A 22,599-nucleotide genomic window follows, 5' to 3' on the forward strand; every position below is an offset into this window, starting at 1 on the left:
TCAGTTCAATAAATATTTACACTACTCCTAAATGACTACAGCGTTGAAACCGAATTATACCATAAATAAAAATATAATTGATCGGGATGAGATCACGAATTTAGGCGATGGGCGTAACACACTTCTTTCACTTTGCTTGAAGAAACGTATAGAAACTGCAAAGGTTCCACTGCAAACGTCGAAATGAAGAAACGCATATTGGATAGAAGGATGGGATAGCTGGTAAATAAGAAACAAAAAATAAACAAAAAAAAACAAAAAAACTACAGAAACAGTTTGATTATCTCTGTTTATAGCATCTTTTTGGGGTTATGAGTATGACCATAACCATGGGTTATGTCCTTTATATTACCTCATAAGAACTAAAAAGGGATTTGACAAAAATATTTTCTTTTAACTCTACCTGCTTATTTTTATGCCTGTTTGACCATTTTCGTTCTGGTAAGCATCCATGTCAAACATTCAGTCATAATCTAAATGCAAAAGGACCAATTCAATAAATTGAAGTTCTTACCCCCTAAACAACAATGCGCTGTTGCAGCATGCTCATAATCAAGGATGTTATGTATAATTGCAATTCCAGAATTCCATAAAATTTCTAAAACAGTCCATAAAGAGATGTATGCCTACTCTATCAAGTTCTACTTGTTCCAACAAATCAGGGTTTGAATAGACTTAACCCTGTGTCCAGTACTGTCACAACAGGTTTACCATTCCATCCAATAACACATAATGACACAGCACAGTTTCTCTAATGAGAACTTATTAGGTTAGATTTATCAATATAAAACTAAATATTACAATGCTATTTTTCCTAAAAATATTACATTTTCTTGCTTGTCATTTTTTTTCAAGCTCAAACTCACAGTTTTATCGCTTTGCATATAATTCAAATCCTGAAATTCATGCAAATTAATTTATTTTTATTTTAAATATTAAAAATGGTCAACTTTTTTAATTATGTAGTTTGAAAGATGAAAATATAATATTTTTGTTATTTAAAATGACATTATTTTAAAGTCTAGCATGAATATATACATTTCAAACAAAATAGATTTTTCTTGCCAGGACTGAGGAGTGGTTGCTGCTGGGCATTATTAAGAGTAATGTGATGGAATTGTAACCCTGTTTGGAGAGTACAGGACACAGGTTTACATTGTTGTACCTAGGGTTTGACCTCTGTAGTCTATTCAAGCTACATCATGTGAAGCAAGTTAATTTCTTATTGAAGTGGATTGGAAACAATTGAAGAACAATTTATTAAAGAGCATATGAATATTTAAGTTGCAGTCATTTAAAAATCAGGAAAAATGTGCATAAAGGGGTGGCACATGAAGGAAAAAACACAGAGATTTTATTGCATTAACCAAGTATTTATACCCAATAAACTTCAGAAATAACCATCAAAGTTTTTGTAAAATTTGCCTATTTTAAGATATTGATAGGTCAAATCTAGTTAAAATGTACTATGGAGAAATGGTTGGAAGTTTTTCCCACACTTTTTCCTCAAATATATGTAAGCAGTAAAATAAATATCTACATGTACATCACAGATTCTTCAGGATAATTTAAATAATTCTTTAGTTGTTTTCTAGATGTATTGAATATTTTTGAGGGAAAAAAAACAGATTGAATACCATCCAAAGGAAAGGAACTCCAACCTCTTATACTTAAGGAGGTAGACCTAGAGTAAGGGACGCAACTCTTACAAATCATTGGAATGTTTGTATTCAGCATTTAACATCAATCTCATGTAATCATCGAAGTAACTTAGACTGATTTCATTCTGTGTCAAATGAAAGCTTGATAGGCTTTGGTGAAATTGAATATGATACAAACATATCACTGATTTCATGAGTTATGCCCCTTACCCTAGGTCAACCTCCTTAAGGAGAAACTTTTGTTGGAGCTTTGAATGAAGTAGATTTTAAATGATACACCATATAACTACTCCAATCAGGGAATTGATTCCCTGCTACAATTGAACTGTTAATATGGAAATTTTCACAGGATGTTTACTACTGTCCCAGCAAGACCCAAAACGGTAGTCAAAGACGTTTAAAAACCCTTCAGTCAGTCAGTCAGTGTGTTTATTGTTATATTAGTTATTTGTCAGGTCAAACAGTTCTCAGAGTTGGAACTTGGGAATTAGACATCTTAAAGTCTGAAACAGATTAAACTGTATTTTTTTTTATGGTGTTTTTGCCGATTTTCCAATCCTGATTGTGAATGTAGTAAAATTACCCCATGTGAAAATGTTCATGTTTATAGTAAATCAGATGGTGAATATCTTATAGTTCAATTTTTACCACTGTTATATTGTCAATGACATTAACTAAAAACAAGTAGTCTTTACAGTAAAATGATGATTTTTGACTGAAAAGACTAAGAGAAAAAAAAAAACAAAGAACACATTTGTTTAGAATACAAAATTACCAGTCATATATATTGCAAATTTAGAGTCCTGCTGGCACATATGCTCATAATTATACAATTATATTCAAACTGCTGCTTTCTATTCTATGCAATATGTTCAACTCAATTTTTTTCCCTACTTGATATTTGTATGAAATACAGTCAAACCTGTTTCAACCATGCTCTGAATAATCTGAAAACCTTTCTAAACCAGATACTTTTCATTGATTTTCCAACCCTTATTTTGGGGCTGAATATGGGTCCATTGCCAAAGAAAAATATGCTCAAGCTTTCCCAATCGCTGCAGTGAAATTCCCAATTGAGACATGATGCATTGACTCAAAATTTGTTTCTCGCCACACTACTTTATCAAATCAGATTACAGTATTTATCTCAAATTAATTTATTTTTAAATAACTGCAAAAATAATTCTTGCCCTCATGTATATATTATTAACTCACAATTTTCACACTATTTTCCCCCATTGCTAGGGCCTGGACTCCTTCTCCAAAATGGCAGGAAAATCACTGCTTTTTAAAGTCCCATCATATCTGTTGAAATATATTTTGACCCTTGATAAACCAAACACATGTATAAACCATTGTTAAAGTTCAAGAAGGGTTCAGTTTGACAGGTTTCACTGTATTAATTGCTGATTCAGCTTGATATATATAAAATATCATGTATATCATTAGAAAATTCTATCTAGTAAGTATAGTTCTATTCTGGTAAATGCTTTTTTCATTTACTGTGAAAGTACTATTGAACGTGGGGTAACAATTTTCATGGTTTCTGTGGTTAGGCCAACCCATGAAATTTGGTTCCAAACAAAAAGGAGATTTCCTTTGATGAGTTTACTGGAAACCTTAAAACCATGAATTTAAGAATCCATGAACTTGTGTTTCTTCCCTAATCCACAAAAATTGGTATCCACGAATTAAAGTACTTTCACAGTACTTTATTGAGCAAATTTATACAAATATACATGCACATACTTATGGATTGATAGGTGGAATACGATAACAGAAGTGAAATTTTGGACTCTCATTAAGTGCAGTTTTAATAATATAAATTTTGTACATGTATATATGTTTTTAAACAAATAATAATTAATTTTATCACAAATGAAAGAAAAATGAACTAAAAGGAAATTAAGTGTGACTTTGAAAATGTCTAAAATATTTTATAAAAGCATCTGTTCAAATTAGAAATGAAAATTAGGACTAATATTTTAGAAGCCAGTTTTCTTTTGATTTAAAAAAAAAATGTGAATGAAAATTTTATAATTAACTCTATGATTTAAATATAATGTAATTCTTATTCAGTTATTAGCTGCTAAATTTCATCCAAGTTATTTTATGGGGATTTTTTTTACCATTGCTAGTTGCTTTACTTAAACATCTATTTATTTATGCCATTTTTTGCTTAATTTAGCCAATTCTTATAATTATCGTTTCATAATTTCAGGCATGATCATTTTTGTGCTTATTTGCAGGAGGTTTATGGTTGCATGTATGTGAACTACATAGCATCATGCTTTACAAGTCAGCTTTCCGTTTCGTTCCTTTACGGTATATGTTTTATGTTAGTGAATTAGCTTTACATCCTGTGGTTTGGGCAGTTAATCAGTTAACATCACCTTTTTTACTTTCAACAAAGGAGAGTTCTTGGGATGTTGACATTGTTGCAAAAAGACTTCTCTATCCTCCTCTTATTGTGGCATTTTTAGCAATCTTTGGCATTCCTGCAATTTTTGGAGTTGTTTTGAGGTGTCTTTTACACCTTGTCCGAAGATCCTATGTTCTTTCTGTCGAGAGATCTTTTCATCCCCCATCAATCAATGAAAGGAGATCTAGCTTAAATTTGGGGAGACATAATCCAACTCCAAGAAATGGACCTATCTCCACAGTCAGAAGACATGACCATTCATATACAGTTTGCTCGGCAAATGTTTGTCTACTGCCAGAACTGTTGTCAAGAATAAATAATTTACCAAACACAGAAAAGAGAGCTATACAAATTGGTGAACGAATTGTAGTGGATCATTTCTTTTTCCAAAACTCTATGGACACAATTATATCAGTTCCAAGGAAATTGAGGAGGAACTCGCACAGACATAAACATAAAGATGGAGGATATTACAATCTGGAACCTGGACATAATATTTTAACACATTTTCCTAAATTAGATTTTTTGTGTCTACAAGAAACTTGGGATAGACACTACAGTCATAAACTTATGAATGAACTCCATAAAGTCTTCCCATGGATTATATATGATGTTGGGAGGACAAATTTATTTACCAACAGATTTTTCTTAAATAGTGGATTAATGATAGCTAGTAAATATGAGATATTAGATGCTGATTTTAAGCCATACACAGACTCAGTGTCACAGTGCAACTTTTCCTGCAAAGGTTTACTAATGGTAAAGGTAAATATATTGTAGCTTTTGCTGAAATAGTAACATTTATATTAGCTTTATGACCTGGACTGTCTATTCATAATCACGACTGCAACATGTTTGAGGTCATGGGTTTGATCCCAGGTTAAATGACACAAAATGAAGCAAAGACTGAAGTTGATACAACGAAGTCTGTCTATAAAGGCAAATCTAATTTAACTAATAGGTTTGTTATGTAGTAGTCTTTGTAAGAATCATGCAAATTCTGTAGTATGTTATACACCCAAAAAAGGCTATACATTTTTATTTTTGTTATTATATTGCTTTATAGGCCTATAGTATGAAATGTATTACTTTTCATTTCAATCTATCTGCTCTTTGGAGAAAATCCACATTGAAAATCCAACAGTTCCTATTGTATTTTAGTGTCACTTACACAGTTATCTCCCTAAATTTTGAACTTTATTGTACATTCTATTTAACTTTTATCTCCTAAGAACATGGGTTATATGAAAAGCTAGATATTAATTTCTGTTTACTAAAACATTTTAAACAAAATATCAAAAATAAAAATATGTGCTTTCCAAGCATGAATCACATTTTGCATGATTTTTATCTGGAGTGATACATAAGTATAAATAGCTGTTTGGTTTACACAGGTTCACTATAAGTAATTATAGTGAAATCTGGCTTTACCAAGCTGTTTTGTTTAGTTATACAGATGTTCAGTTTACACAAGATTAAAATGCATTTGAGCTGAAACAAATTGACTTCAGAAGTTGTCTGGTTTATACAGGTTTGAGGATTATTCAGGATTACGCATTAATATCTTCCCATACGTTTTTGAAATAAATTAAACATTGTGCTTCAGTTGAAAATACATTGGTTACATGTTTGGTGATTTGTAAAACCTCTTAGCACTTTATATTCCTTTATATATATTCAGGAAAGGATCTATTGCTTCAGTATAATCTAGCTTAAACTTACAAATATTTTAAGATATAAGTGTTTATAAACAATATACAAAGCACTTCCTCTTTACCTAGATAGGCCAATCAATGTTTTAATTCATATCACGTTTGAATGATGAATATCTTAGTACTTTGTAGTGAATATTACATGTCAAAATCTCATGTTGTATCAACCCAAGGCCCTTTTATCACCCAAAAGGCCACCTGTTTAGGTTGATACAGCATGTGATATCACCCAAAAGGCCACCGGTTCAGGTTGATACAGCATGTGATACAGATTTTTATGTATCAAGTTCATTACATTATATACATATACATGTACTTACGGAGGTAGACCTAGGGTAAGGAACACAACTCTTACAAATCATTGGAACATTTGTATTCAGCATTTTACATCAATCTCATGTAAGCATCAAAGTAACTTGGACTGATTTCATTCTGTTTCAAAGGAAAGCTTGAAAGGCTTTGGTGAAATTATTCATTATACAAACATATCACTGATTTCAAGAGTTATGTCCCTTACCCTGGATCTACCTCCTTAAACTATATTTCAAGTGTGTTCCAGGTAGGGATGCAATATAGACTTCAGGGTATAATACAGTTAATGCAAATAGGCTTGCCAAAATCTGTATCACATGCCTTATCAACACAAGACTTCTATACACGCGAAGGGCCACCAGTCTGCAGGGTAATATCCAAGGGTCGGTACCGTGTATGATACAGATTTTGAAATGTTATGTTCATTATATCATATTTTTATCAATACTTTAAGTGAGCTCTTTGTAGGGGTGCGATATAAGGTATGAGATATAGGTCTAGGGGTGTGATATAAGGTATGAGATATAGGTCTAGGGGTGTGATATAGGGTATAAGAAATAGGGTAAAACATTTAGGGTTTTAACAAATTCCTACAATGCTTAAGCAAATAAAGTATATTTCATTCTTAATATGTGATATAAATTACCTGTATACCATGTAGTATAAACAGTCTAGGATTTAAATATTCACCTATTATAGGTATACATAAAGTTATTTTGATTTGAATATATATATATATATACACGCACATTAACCTATCATTCTGTCTATAGGTCCAGTTGTCCAATACTGACCAACATGATAATGTAGGATACATCTTTACAACTCATTTGCAAGCATATCAAGGTAATATTATCTTCTTAGTGCGAAGGACATCAATTGAAAGTTAAGGAGGTAGACCTAGGGTTAGGGACACAACTCTTACAAATCATTGCAATGTTTGTATTCACCATTTTACATCCATCTCATGTAAGCATCAAAGTAACTTGGACTTATTTCATTCTGTTTCAAAGGAAGCTTGATAGGCTTTGGCGAAATTGAATATGATAAAAGCATATCACTGATTTCAAGAGTTATGTCCCATACCATATGTCTATCTCCTTTAATGCTTAAGATGGGAGACAGCAATTGGGTTAGTTGAAGTACAAACTGTAGTTTCTGTTTTCAATATTAAGAATGTTGGTGAGTCATGTTCAGCCATTTTTGTCAGAATTTTGGACTCCTCTGGTTTTATTAATTTCATAACATTTATATTGTTTGCACAGCGACCCCCACCTTTCATATTTTCATTAGACACACTTTAAAATGTAATTTAGGAATTTTTTATTAAATCTTATTATTTCTGCAGCATTTTTAACAGATAAAACCTACTTAACTAAGACAAACCTCTGAAAAACCCAGAGAAATCCTTTTCTCGCCATAATTTTAAATGCTTATATCTCAAAATGCACACACTGACCCATCAGTGGCAGATCCAAAGTTTTAGGTAAGGGGGCCCCCAAAAAAATTTCTTGACAGTATCACCGGTGAGGATCATGAAGTGAGTGTTTTTCATGATTTAACACACGCAATTTTTCAACAATTTTCTTTCTAAAGGGGGGAGGCGGGCCAACTGGATCAGCCACTGCCGATCTCCTTTTTCTTTTTATATTGTTCTAGCATGAATATCTAAAAAGATTTCACAACCGATTGAAATCCTAGTTATTCTTAAATAGAGCAATGAACACCCTTTAAAATCACTCAACAGGAATGCATGTTAATTTTAAATATAATTAACTAATAAGTGAAAAGTAACAACATTTAATTGGTAAAAGGAACTAAATACAAGTAAAAGTGACAAAATGAAGAAAGGGGCCCTAATTTTTCTGCCTTACTGCCTTTGGAAAATAGTTCTGGCCAAGAGGAAACAACACCAACCCAAACTAAAGAAAATCAATTTTTTTATTTATCAGACCCAAATTCACTAATTGAGATTCAGAGACAAGTTACTTAATTTTATTTCATGAAGTACAGGTAGATTCTATTAACCATGTACTTAAACCGTTTTCAGGGTTAGAAAATATTATACAGAAGCAGCTGGATCAGATATTAACGTGGACTGATGGGTTTAGAAGGGAGACAATCAAGACTACAGATGTTGTTTTCTTTGATGTCTTATGTGGTGACTTCAACTTTGACAACTTTTCACCTGGTAATTATTTATTCTGAATCATGTGCTTGTGAACCATTGTTTTTATACTTCTGAAATAAAGTTTGAGGGGTATATAGGGATAACTCTTGTTTTAATATAGATATAGAAAAAGCAAATACATTCGACTTACACATCGCTTTGCTCAAATCCTAGATGTTCTTAGTTGTAATCACCTTAAAGAGGTAGACCTAGGGTAAGGGATGTAACTCTTGAAATCAGTGATATGTTTGTATCATATTAAATTTCACCATAGCCTATTAAGCTTTCATTTGTAACAGAGATTGCAGTCAAATGCTGAATACAAACGTTCCAGTGATTTGTAAGAGTTGTGTCCCTCACCTTAGGTCTACCTCCTTAAGCAACCATTTTCTCAGAGATGATCAATATTATCTGTCCTTAAACTTGACTTTAAATACGACCCATTTAGCACACGTTAAAAATTAATTATAGAATATAAGAGCTCATCATTTTGAGGAACAAATTATACAATCTGAGAATTTAACAACTGATAAGAACCAAAGGTTTTTACAGAAATAAAATAATAAAGTTAAAAGATATAATTTCTATTCATTGAGTTGATAAACGTTTGAAAAATCACAAATTATTTGACTGTTTGAACACTTTCATTATGCATCAGAAACTTACTATGTGTCAAGCATTTTAAAAATAGCAATCCGAATTCAGCTGTATAATGCTAGAATATTGTGTCCATCCTTGTCCCAATTGTTTAATGGTCTTGTAATGGTATAATGATAAAGCTTAGAAGTTAATTTTTATTCTTGAAGTTGATGCACCTTTGAAGACTCACAAACTATTTGACTGCTATGAAGATGTATGTAGAGATAAATCTGGAAAAGACAGAAACTGGACTGTTGGTAAGAAATGTAATGTAAAAGTTTATTTTTAAAAGTATCACTCCTGCTAAGAATCACACAAGGGGTGATTTATGGGTCAAAATATCTATTTTAATTTTAATTTGTGGTTACGAAAGCTATAAAGAATTCTTCTAAGGTGTTTTAAAATCTGTATTTTAGTTACATCCACTAGGTGGAAAATAATAAGGCACCTTGAGGAAATTGTTTTTTAAGGGGAAATAACTCTGATTTTGCCAACACATTCTTAATTTATGACCTTTTATCTAATGAATCACTTAATCAATTCAAATTTTGCATGACTTCTTAGGTGGACAGCTAACAAATTAGGAACTCCATTTTTGGTATTTTTGTTTCTACCATTGAAGTAATATTTCACTTCAAAGTTCTATAAACAGCTGAACCTTCTTTATCCAACACCCTAGAATCCTGTTTAATTCTGTAGTTTCAGAAACAATTTGAGGCATTAGTTTTTTGAAGTTTTGACATCTTTGGCAAAATTGGGCCTTTTGCAATATTGAGGAAGTAATCCAGTTAAGCTTTAAGTACAATTATAATTCAATTTTAAATTATTGTAACAGCAATCCAGTTCATTTTTCTGCAAAAACAAAACCTTGCAATATTCAAATTTGTGCAAAAAATATAATTCCAATATTCAATATGTTATGGCTTAAGTTCAACTTTGTGATTTATAATCATCACAATTTCACACAGTCACATTTTTGCTATAATAAAACACTGAATTTATTTTTTGATTGACAGTAAATTGACGTGGAAAATTAAAAAAAAAACAAAACAAAACAATTGAACATACTGGTAAGCATTTCAACAATTCAAATATTGGAACATTGCAATCAAATTATAAATTTGAAATTTTTGGTCTCAGCAATGAACATTTAACTACCATTATCAGGAACAGAGATGAGACATACCAGTCTATGGGAACCCGAAATCTCTACACCAGATGGCCTCAAACAAGCCTTAGAGGACCCCATCCTCAGGCACAGATACATTGTGGATGGCAATGTAAAACATGGGACATTGAAAGAGATTTGTGGGACAAAACCAGTGGATGAGGATACGGTGAGATCCAAATTGATAGATGTGGCAGGGAGAAGGAGAATAGACTATGTATTACACAGAAAGGAAACCAATATGGTAAGCTGGATATTTTAGGGATATCTCTCCTATTTTTAAAAGAAAATGTAATGGAAGGAGACATTTATGCAGATTTGTAATCATAAGAAGTTTTGCAGCTTCTTTCATTGCAACAAATGGAGTTATCAAGTTTCTTCATTCTACAAGTTGAATGACAGTGTTTTCAAAGCTTGTGTGAAAAATATATATTTTTGGCACCATTTAGTTATCCAGATTGTAGAAAGTTTACATGATTTGCTGGGTCGAACAGTTTTCAGTGGTGTATATTTCAGGATCAGATATCTTAAAAAACATCTTCAATATGTCGGAGAAACGCAAGAACGATTAAATAAAAGAATGTGCGGTCATCGTTCTGGAATTAACACCACCAAATTCCCGACAATTTATCAACACTTTAATCAACAAGATCATTCTATCCTCTCCATGAAAGTTCATATTTTAGAAAAAAGTTACCATCCTACGAACAGTCCTGTTCTAAGTAAAAACTATCGTAGGGAAAGAGAGGAGTACTGGATACGAGGACTAGGTACTGCAATACCTTACGGATGCAATGACAAAGTCAAAAGTATAGGAAACCTTTCAAGCCAATATAACAATAACATAAATGTGATGAATTTATTTTACAAAAAACCAAGACGGGAAAGGAGTCATGGCCATCGCCTCTATACGTCACCTAAGTTACATGATGTCTCCATAGATGGTCTCCTTCCTTTCATACAAAAACCTCTTGGACTTCATCACATTAGAACCAAACTTTATTCTATACCTCTCACTCTACTACACTCCCTTTACAAAACAAGTCTTGACACTCCTGTTTCTGACCCCACCTCATTATTATACAGACTTGTTGCCATCATTTTGGATATTGGTTTCCACAGACTCTTTAAACCAGTTCGTGTGAAAAGTCAAGATGAAGAAAAACGATCATTTCTTACACTACCGTTTGTCAACAAAGGTATAGATGCAATTAACTTGGCTAACATCCTCCATCACAAAAACGTTACCAACAACATTCCCCCATATTTCAAAGACAAATCCATACCAATTATTTCATATTCCTATACTTCACCCATCGCATCCAAAATTTTCAGTTATAAAAGGCTATTGCAGAACCTCAAGATTGAGGACTTCAAGGCTAAACCACCTGACTGTTCTTGCAAAACATCTCCATTCAAATATGGTCCTTCTGGTCACGTCATTACGGGAGATTTAACCATTATCGAAAACGAATCTCTGCATAATATCCTTTCTAAAGGTCCCAAGTACCGTGAACCACACTCCATAAATTGGAATTATAACTTTAAAGTTCTTATGGATGCCGTCGAGGACTGTGCAAGAAAATGGATAAAACGTGGACAAGAAGACATTGATTCTCTGTCAGAGTGGTTGAAGGCCGTGAGGTCTGTAATTTTGAAACGAATGAAAGTTTTAAGTAGGTCAATGAGTGCCAAGGCTACATCAGTTTTCAGAGACCCTGATGTAGCAAAAACATTGTCTACTATACATGACAAATATGTTGTCGTACCAGCAGACAAAGCCCAAAACAACATTGTTTTTGTCTGCAAAACGTTTTATATCCAATGTTTATTATCAGAGGTAGACGTAGAAAATAATAGCAGTGATAAGACCTACACTGCTACTACTCTCTCCAAAGAAGAGATTGTGGAAAACCATAAATCTGTGCTATCCCCTTTTGGTCTCTCTACCAAGGACGATGATTGTGATTTACCGTCTGTGTACTGGATTCCTAAACTTCACAAGAATTCATACAAACAATGTTTCACAGCTGGATCTGCAAAATGTACCACCAAACCTCTTTCAAAACTTTTAACTTCTATACTCACAACTGTCAAAGAGGGTCTACAGTCCTACCACAACACTTGTTACTCCCGTAGTGGTATTCATTTAATGTGGATCCTGAAAAATTCGAAAGATCTTTTGGAGACAATCAGTTCAAGACTATCATCTGAATATAATAGCATTAAAACCTATGATTTTTCAACACTGTATACTTCTATTCCCCATACTCAGTTAAATCCTGACTTAAAAACATTATACATCATTGTTTTTCCAAAAAAGATGGTATACCTAGATACAAATATATAGTTCTTGGTAGAGATTCCTCATACTTTGTAAGAAATAATTCCAAATCATCTTTCAAATATACAGAGGAAGATGTTTACAAATGCTGGAATTTTTAATTGACAACATATTTGTCCAGTGTGGTGGACGTGTTTTTCAACAAACGGTCGGCATTCCAATGGGAACAAACTGTGCTCCTTTACTTGCTGACCTATTCCTTCACTCTTATGAGGCTGATTTTATAGCTGATTTGATCAGAAAGAAAGAATATTGTTTGGCTAGATCCTTCAATCTCAGTTTCCGCTATATAGATGACGTATTATCTTCAAACAATCTTAATTTTGGGGATTTGATACATCGCATCTACCCAAAAGAACTTGAGATAAAGGATACTACAGACACTGTGAAGTCAGCCTCATATCTTGACCTACACTTAGAAATCGATGGTAAAGGAAAGCTATTGACCAAACTTTATGCCAAACGTGATGACTTTTCATTCAGAATTGTCAACTTTCTTTTCATCTGTGGCAACATCCCTTCGGCTCCTGCGTATGGAGTGTTCATATCACAACTCATACATTATGCCAGAGCTTGCTGAAACTACGCAGACTTTTTGTATCGCGCTGGAACTCTAACAAATAGGCTTCTGGAACAGGGTTATGTTGCTACAAGATTGAAGTCATTACTACAGAAGTTTTATGGTCGTCATCATGAACTCTTGGATCGTTATGGTGTATCCATCAGCACCATGAAAACTGATTTATTCAACGGGTCATAGTTTTCCTTTCCTCTTTTGTCTACTCCGGACTTGACTTTTTATGAGCAACTCGGCGGGTGTTTCTAGAAAAGCAGAGGACGCTTACCCTACCGATGCGCCTGGTCCTTGCTCCCAGTTTTTAGTGGAGTCTGAGTTATTCATTTACTTTTGTTACTTTGTATGTATAATTTTAGTTACTTTATGTTCTTTGTTGTGTATGTCTGTTTTCCATGTCTGGTCTTTGTTCCTGGATTACATTCTTTTGATTACCGCTATAACCTTGGTTCCCTTGATTACACTTTCAAAAAATTTTGGTGGATGTTATGTTTGCAATTCTTTGCAAAGATGTAAATTTTATGATCAGATATCTTAACATCTTAAATAAAGCACTGAGAGCTCAATTTCCGTCTGATAGGAAGTTAACCTGTAAATTCAGGTAAAACAGAGAAACTTTCATATGAGAGTTATTTTTGAAGAATACTTCATGGCCACAAATGTAGCACAATTATCATTATTACAGTAGTTTATATATTTTTTAAGCCATCTTGTTTTATTCATGATCATTTCCTTAAAAACTGTTTGTCAAAAAGTGCTTATAGTGTAACATCACTAAAATGTCCTTAGATTACATTAAAGTGATCAAAATGATTACTTGATTACTTTTTCAGGTTGTGCAGAACCTCAGCTTTATAACAAGACTGGCAACTTTAACTGACCATATCCCAGTATCAATGACATTTACCTCGGACCAGTTTTAACCGACCATATATCACTGTTAGTGTCACACTTGGTTAATTGTCAGTTATTATTAATCCATAACCCACTATTTTTCAAAGGGACTGTGGCTTGTCTTGTTAATACTAAAATATCAAACATTCCTGTAAAATTGTTGCTTAAGGGGACGGCCATTTGATATTAGTTGGATCAAAATACTTTTTCACCATGTTAACTATTTAGATAATAATTTTTTTTCACATTCATATCATCAATATATTTATTTTCATTTTCATCCCCCTTGGAAGCAAAAAAGTGTTAAAAACTGTGAAAAAAATGCTTTGAATTGTTTACGCACTATGTCTGAAAAATTTCATCTAAATACCGCCCCCTCTGAACTCTCCAAAAAAAATTTCTGGTTATGGGCCTGCTAGTGCATAAAGTATAGTATCTCCCAAGAATCATACAGAAATCCATATTAGTTGTCAACTCACCATATAGTGTACATACATTCATTAGTGATTTGTGAACTAGAAAGGAAAAAAATATTTGGTGATTTTCTGTAAAACTTTAGTACCAGTCCATATAAAATTCAGGCACTGCCAATGGTAAGATGATTCATAGTGTAGAAAAAACATATCGATCAGACAATGCTTTTTGGTCTACATATGCTATATTTTTATGTGACAATAGTCCTTTCTGTATTTAGATCTGTATTTTTTTTTTTAGAAAACTACGCTTTAAAATCCCCTTAAAATCAACCTAATCACACTAAATCAAGAACAATAACTCTTGCAAAGTGCTAATTTCATGTACAATCTATATAAATCTATGTAAATATAAAATCTCAAAAGCGCAACCCCGGAATGAAAAACTAAGACTGGTTACATGATCTATAACAGTTTCTGAGGAAGAAATAAAACAGCATTTGGTGTTTTTTTTTTATAACATGCATGAATCACCTCCTGTTTGATTTTTATAAAGACTGCTACTTAAAAAAAAAAGTTGAAGTGTTAAATGTAGTTTAGTATGTAAACATAGGCAGATGTTAAACAGTTGTAATTTAAATGCAAACATGTATCAGGAATGTTTCAGTCCCATAGTACACTACTGAGTTCTTTCCTTTACTTTGGCAGAAACTGTAGACACTAATGTATTTTTTCTTCCCTTTCTATTGTCCCTTCCATGAATACTTTCCTCTTTTAGTAGTAAGGTGCCTGAGATTTTATAAAACTCAGGAGTATTTTTTTGTACTCAACCACATAAAGTGGTGAGATATTATGTAGTACCCTCCATAAAGATGTGTGTCCATCCGTCTGTTAGTCTGTCCCTTTGTCCGTCCCCCAACAGTTTCCAGATGTCAACTGTTTATTTTTTTGAAACTTTGCACAGTTAAGTAAAATACTTGAGAAGTTCAATTATCTTATTGATTGATAGATTGTTGGGGTTTAACGCCCAAGCAGTAATATTTCAACTATATTCAGGTGATGAACATGAAATGGATGGTAAAATGAACATGAAATGATAATGAAGTGAAAAATGGCATGGGACACAAGGATAATGGGGTCGACAAATTTTGATTGCCACTGGAAATAGGGAGAGGTGGTTAGGGTCAGGCAATTTAGCCTACGCCTACTCCTATAGAATACCACAGCAGGGTTCTTTAACGTGTGAGGAATGTGACATCTTTCCCAACAGGTTGCACCACTGTGGTTTGCGGTCAGGTTTTCTGTATTATGGCCTGACAACCCCAGCATGTGGCATGCTAGGGGTAACCCATTCCACCACCTGGTGCACACAAACCAGGTACTCTGTGGGCAGAGCACCCAGGCCCCCAGCCAGTGTTCTGAGCATTATTAAGTTGCCTTTTATGACAAGCTTAGTGCTGCTGCAGGCCTTTTCTTTTGACACCCAAACCTACACAGGGCTCAATTTTCAGAAAATAAAAATGGAGTTTTTGAGTCAGTCCATTTTGAAAATTTTGTCATCCCCTTTTTTCACTGTTGCTTATCAGGGTATCACTTCATGCTCCATTATTGGCATATTTTTTTTAAATATGTTACCATGGCTGATTTTTGATGACAATTATGTTCAATATACAGTTATAAAATTCTTAAATCTCCACAAATCAAGAATTAAAAAATATATACTGTGAAACCTGCCAAAACCAGACCCAGAATATACTGATGACCTGTCTAAACTGAACCCTGAATATATTGATGACCTGTCTAAACTGAACCCTGAATATACTGATGACATGCCTAAACTGAACCCTGAATATACTGATGACATGCCTAAACTAAGCACTGAGTATATTGATGACCTGCCTAAATCAGACACTTTTTTAAGTTCCTTTGTAAGTCTCAAGTCTGCAAAATGTATTTTGAACGTTTGTAAACCCAATAACTGTCTAAACCCAACCAATATGAAAGTCTCAAATGGCAACAGTTTGTGTTGGAGATTCTCCCCACTGACAGTGTTTTGTTTAGGAGATTTTTATGGAAAACCAAATATTTTATGTAGAAATTCAATTATTTAGTATTTTTAACAGAAAATATAGTAGTGTTAACAATAGGTTACATTTTTATGCGGAACACTGAATTTTTTACTGATTTTGTGGAGTCTCCCCCACCCTAATTTATGTGGGAGGGTTACTTTTATTTCCAATGTTAAAGATTGTGATAAATGTGTTTAATTAATATTTTAAATCAAAGTTAATTTACTGTAATAAAGTTTGTAAAAAGTTCTATTTAGTATTTGTCCTTTATTTTACTGGCATCAAGTTCAAAGTTCAAAAGTATTTTATTTTACCTATCATGGACCAATAGGAGCAAGGACAAAACAACATTTATGATAAAATGCACATATACATGTATAAAGACAAAATATTTACCACATACAATTGAGGTTTTACAGTCATGAAATTTTAAAGTATGAACATTAAGTACCATTCTGTGTAAGAATCAGGCAATGGGTGGCACTTCATATTTCTCAATTTGGTCTTTTTTGCCTCAAATACATTCAACACATCTACAAAACAACTGAACAGCTGTTTAAATTTATCCTGAAGCATCAGTGATGTAGATATTTTTTGGTTGCTTATATAAGGAAAAAGTTCGGGAAAATTTTCTTGGATACTTGGATTATGCAATAAAATGTCTGTGTATTTTTTCTTCATGTGCCACACCTTATACACATTTTGCCTGATTCTTAGACAGAGAAGTACTTAAAGCATCATGACAGTTGATCAAAACTGTCAAACATTCAGTGTTGTTTGGTTCTAAATCTGTATGTTCATAATCTGGATGAAAGAGTGATCAAGGGAACTTAGATCCGAGTGGAACGAAAAAGAACATATACCAAGGTCAAAGGTCAGACAGGGAAAATAGACATACACAACAAAAACATGAAACAACCTAAGTAACACGTACAAAGAAACAAATGTAAACGAGCAACCCGGACTAAAATCTACGATCATGGATCAGGTGCATCGATAGGGCAAGCGTCCTCTGCTGTTCTAGGAAAGTTGCTCATTAAATGTCACGTCTGCTGTAGACGAAAATCTATCGCGAAACAGGTTTCCATAAAGTACGGTCCAAAGTAATCAAAACCTAAATCGAAAGTCAACACTTGTCAAAAAGTTTTATTTTAATTCGTTAGTTAGTTCATGATCAGTTGCTATATTTTATAATAAAGAAAAATACTGACTTTCATTTCAAATGCGTTAAAGCAGTTATGCGTATTTAGATGACTTTCACCAACTTTAGGTATGACATGGATTACTAGTAAACAAATGAATTACCAAAGGCCTTAAAGTTTCCTCTTCTACAGGAGCTCCTATTCAGTGCTTCACGATCCAAAACGTCTTCTATTCACGATCAAGCTGCAATACTCGACTTCTATTCTCGAAATAATTACAACTAACTTGAGATGAAATTTTAAAGTAAACTTACAATGTAGTTTGCGCTAAAAAAATTTAAAAAAATCAATACTTCCAACTCAATACACATGGTGCGACAATCTTTGCTATTAGGTTATGTGTATTTATTTCTCTTAAAGTTTCATCTTTCATAACACGTGTCACTCGCTAGATTTTGAATAGAAAAGCATCACGAAATTACTATTCACACTGCCCGTGTCTTAGTTCAACTTCGATTTTTTTTTGTTTTTATGTGTTACATTTCGTTAGATTTTTGCTGTTTCATTTTAATTGGAATTACATTTTTGAATACTGAGTCGATCAACAGTTTCTAATGCATTCACCGAGAACTTACTAATAGTTTATATAAAAAATACCAATTTTGTTTAAGTAAGACATATAATACCATATTGTATTTCACTGAATCTCTAATATGACCTGTTTTAGCTTGTTTTACCATCTCTGACATTTTCCCTCTATCTCCAATATAAACATATATATACAAAATATCAGAGGTGGTAAAAAACCTAAAAACAGGTCAGACATTCGTATAATGGCCAAATATGAGGGAACACTATAAAATACGCGGGTTTCGAGGAAAACTACCGAGAAACCACAATTTGTCCCCAAGCGCCTGTGGTATAAATTTGACAATGTATTTATTCGCATAGGCGTAGCTACTATGATTGCCAACCCGACGGGAGAACATGACTTAACTCACAAAATTATACTACGCCACCGAACATCGAACACTAGATCACTCGGTGCCGGTGACAAACCAGCCACCAACCGAGTGGTCTAGGGTTCGATCCTCGACAGCGAAGTAAAATGTGGGTCAAATCATGCTCTCCCGTTACACCCCAAAGTCTTTCACATTGATCTGACCATGGCTATGCCACTGGGATTTGTATTAGATCATAAAACAAAACAAAACAAAACAAAACAAAAACAAAAACAACACAAAACAAAACAAAAAACGAAAAAAACCAGCAATTGATAATTTGTTGTAAAAAATGGAGTTACATAACAATCATAACTACCGGAAGTAATGACGCCAACCATAGTCTGGTGGACTTGTAACGGGGTTTGTGTTCCCAATCAATCACCATTCTTTATTTAGGAACGGAAAACAATTAGGCATTGTCTACTAAACAATTATTTCTACTACACTTTTTCATGAAATAAACAGTTCTTTTCCGGAAAAAAGTAATCAGTCTGGATTACATTCGGTGATAACTTGGATAAGGAAACCATAAATACTCATAGTTAGACGGACTGCAAATACAAAGGAACATGAAACAAGAAGAGATTTTCAGGATTCTTTGACATATTAGATTTGTTTCAGCTGTTTGTCAAGTTATGCTGAGTAATCAATTTTTGGACAATTATGCTCTGTAAACCACGTGATATAAAGTGTGAATGTGCCTGTGACGTCGGTTTGGAGCAAACATCTCGAAAATACAGTTTTTACTATTTTTTGTTGTAAATTTTTGCACTTCCGTCATTTTGATCTTTCACCAATTTGCAATTTTTGTACAAAATAAGTATTTTTCTTCATATTACAATGAAAATAACGGACATTTAAGCAGTTTTTGGAAATGGGTCTACATGTGGTCAGAATTTTAGAAGTTATGACACGATTTATTCAAAAACCTAAATTTATATCTTTATTTTTTGTACTTTAAATATTGTTTTGGTTAAGATGATATTTTGATTTAAAAATACGAGATTTTAAAACAAAATACGAAAATTTAGTAGTAATGAGTTTTTCTCTATAATATTAGAGTTCAATACTTGTCTGTATGCACAATCTGCCACTTGGAAGCGTATAAAAATCCCTTTTTTTCAAATAAAGGGCAAATCAAGGTCGTTGGCATATTTAAAGTATCCTAGCACGATTATAGTTGTTAAAATGTACGTGGTAATGGAGGAATATATACTTTTTTATTTTCATATACAAATGTATAATAATTAAGTTTTCACTGAACATTCGAAGGTTATCGGTAAGGATCCGGAAATTCCGACAAGGGAATGTAACTCTCCTTCGAGAACACTCGGGCTTCAGGTTCTCTATAAATAAATTTATCATTTCGAGCATAAGAGCGGTCAGACTCCCTCTCTTTTTGGATCCGCCTATGGTTTTATTTAAGATTGATAAAACATTACATTGGTTAATGGAATTTCTTTGTCTTATTTGCATTTTATCTACATTATTTTTGCGTGTAACTTGCAACCAGTACATGCCAAAATGCTCAAAATTGTTTGTCCTAAGCTCCACGAAGCAACAGACGTTCGTTTTCTCTCTTGTTACCCGCTGCAGACATGCCTTTCGAAGTTCTCGGGCGTTATTCAAACCATACGTCGTTACAATCGGATAACACCGCGTAAAATCATTCACTTTTTCCCTTTGCAAGATTCTTGCATTTTCAGAGAGGACTGGCTGCAGCGTCTAGAATGAATTTTGAATGTCAGACGCTGTTTTAGAGCTTGTGTTTGTCCCAAATTACAAAACACTTAATAAATGTAACGTCCTTTAATTTCATTTTCGTTGCACATTTTAAGTTTACATTGCGTTGTTATGACGTATCAGAACTTCCGATTCATTTGGAACATTGATGGAGGTCACTTCAAATATTGTTCAGGACTGAACCAATAAACAATGACAGGACTCAATTACAACGATAAGGGCAGTTATAATATTCTCAATCACAACCCAACAGGTTTGTGATAAAACTTGGGGTAAGTTTTAAGACATGCAGTGGCATATAGCCTACACAAAGTAATGTCAATATGCTATCATTGTCTCTTTCCTCTTTACGACATTTTTTGACACAAGGAAATGGGTTTTCATTTCTCCTTTACCCTGAAAAAAAGGGAAATATTCATATTAGAAAGTTTATCAAATACTTAAGTATCGGTCCATATAAAATTCAGAAATTCGATAGGAGTATGAACTTTTGCGCTCCACCACAGAAGTCTAAATTGTCCGCCCCTTCCCCCTCCACATTTCAAGTGGCAATCAAAATGACCCTATTATCTTTGTGTCCTATCCCATTTTTCATTTCATCGATTTCATGTTCATCGCCCGGATATAGCTGAAATATTGCCACTTGCCCGTTTAACACCAACACTCAACCAATCAATTTATATTTCAGCAATCATAGCAATTATACGCCTTTCAACTTACCGAGTTCCAAATTGGTCAAGTAGTGTCAGAGGAGCAGAGTTTTGAGAAAAAAAATTAACGATGACGGCCAGATGAGCCAAAAATCAAAACAAAGACATTTAAGTTAGTAAATATTAAGCCTCCTAAGCTGACTTTCTTATCATTAGCTGAATTTAAATAGTCAAGTTAATGTAAAGTGTTTAAAGAAGAATCATTTATATGTACCCTTTCGGAGTACATGATGTCATACCACGTTTTTTTGTGTGTGAAAGTTTAAGACTGTTTTTTTTTTTTCAGTACTTCAATTTTCTGTGTGCTGTATTGTGGAATTTATAAATATTTATTGTACTTTATTATATTATCTACATTTTGCAAATATATCGTCTTTGCTTTCCGCCTCTTTTCGTTTTGGTCATGTGCTAGAATTTCAATGTCTCTGAATTGTGTATGACGCTTACTCTTAAGTCAACTGATCAATTCGTACATTTTTATTTGCGCAAAATATATTTTTATGTTAAAAGTCCTACACATGTATATGATTTCCCCCTCATTTTGTAATCAGTTTATAGAATATGTAGTTTTGATTCATTGCCCTTTGCTTCAGTATTTATAGCGCGTTATTATATAGACTACTATTGTAGCAGTGATTTACCGAATGTTCCCTGTGTAATTTTTTTTTCGATAATTCACACTGTGAAATAAATTCGGTAATTTCACTCTCGCGCTTTCTCCCGCCAAAACGTCACAACACGAATATCAATCCGCCGTTCACAAAATTTTTAATTTATGTTGAAAATAACAATGAATAATAGAGGAAATCTATATAATAAATGGGATAATCAATTGGTTATCGTGAATAACGAAAATATGATCACTCGTGCCAAGAACGCATTAAGATTTAATCTAGGCGTTCTTCGGCACTGGTGATCATATTTTGGTTATTCACTCTATCCAATTAATTATCCTGTTATCATTACATACCTTGACAAGTATAAAACCACGCTCCTCTGTGATATAATTTGAATGATTGTCTAATGTTTCCTTAGCTGACTGTGATAGTTGAATCTTCATGGCTAAAAACAGAGCAAACAGTGAATAATCGGGGGGAAAAATCCATTGTAACTCGAACATAGTATTGATTCATAGAAACTGACGATAATCGGAAATACAGCTTAGGAGGTAATAAAACGACTAAAATATCTAATGTCCATAAATGCAGAATCCGGTTTACGAAATTAACCCATAACTTTCTGCATTTATCTAGTTATTTTGTTTATATAAAGACACTTTCATGAAAAGAAGAGGTGTCAAAGAGTAATCAAGGGAACCAAGGTTATAGGGTAATCAAAAGAATGTAATCCGGGGACAAAGACCAGACATAGAAAACAGACATACACAACAAAGAACATAAAGTAACTAAAATCATACATACAAAGTAACAAAAGTAAATGAGCAACTCGGACTCCACTAAAAACTGGGAGCATGGACCAGGTGCACCGGTAGGGTAAGCGTCCTCTGCTTTTCTAGAAACACCCGCCGAGTTGCTCATAAAAAGTCAAGTCCGGGGTAGTCAAATTAATTCGTTATAAAAATCAAGCATCCTGGAACGGAACAAACTTTTGTTTGAGTCTGA

The 22,599-nt window shown here is 33.4% G+C and overlaps 2 protein-coding genes across 5 annotated transcripts in view; one reads left to right on the forward strand and one right to left on the reverse strand.

Moving 5' to 3' along the window:
* Positions 1-81: 81 nt before the first annotated feature.
* Positions 82-16,630, forward strand: LOC148617021 (sphingomyelin phosphodiesterase 3-like). Of its 3 annotated transcripts, none has more exons than XM_088584284.1 (7): positions 82-222; positions 4,145-4,848; positions 6,881-6,953; positions 8,158-8,298; positions 9,084-9,173; positions 10,084-10,328; positions 13,836-16,630. In XM_088584284.1, the coding sequence occupies exons 2-7, from the start codon at positions 4,480-4,482 to the stop codon at positions 13,923-13,925; spliced, it is 1,008 nt and encodes a 335-aa protein (XP_088440410.1). In that variant the 5' UTR covers positions 82-222; positions 4,145-4,479; the 3' UTR covers positions 13,926-16,630. The 3 variants fall into 3 exon arrangements, with proteins under 3 accessions (XP_088440410.1, XP_088440408.1, XP_088440409.1); XM_088584282.1 differs by having other exon boundaries at positions 85-222; positions 3,911-4,848; XM_088584283.1 differs by having other exon boundaries at positions 92-222; positions 4,075-4,848.
* A 3,688-nt stretch (positions 16,631-20,318) lies between these two features.
* LOC148617022 (atrial natriuretic peptide receptor 1-like) overlaps positions 20,319-22,599 on the reverse strand; it is a 45,466-nt gene continuing 43,185 nt past the window's right edge. For both annotated transcript variants that reach the window (XM_088584278.1, XM_088584280.1), the window contains exons 22-23: positions 21,948-22,039; positions 20,319-20,663 (exon numbers count right to left, since the gene is read on the reverse strand). In XM_088584278.1, the coding sequence (XP_088440404.1) occupies positions 20,586-20,663; positions 21,948-22,039 (170 nt within the window). In that variant the 3' untranslated portion in view covers positions 20,319-20,585. The remainder of the gene's footprint in view (positions 20,664-21,947; positions 22,040-22,599) is intronic.

This window comes from Perna viridis, chromosome 5 (genome assembly GCF_037379345.1).
Source record: "Perna viridis isolate PV_CMFRI_1.1 ecotype Kerala chromosome 5, ASM3737934v1, whole genome shotgun sequence".
Classification (NCBI taxonomy): domain Eukaryota; kingdom Metazoa; phylum Mollusca; class Bivalvia; order Mytilida; family Mytilidae; genus Perna; species Perna viridis.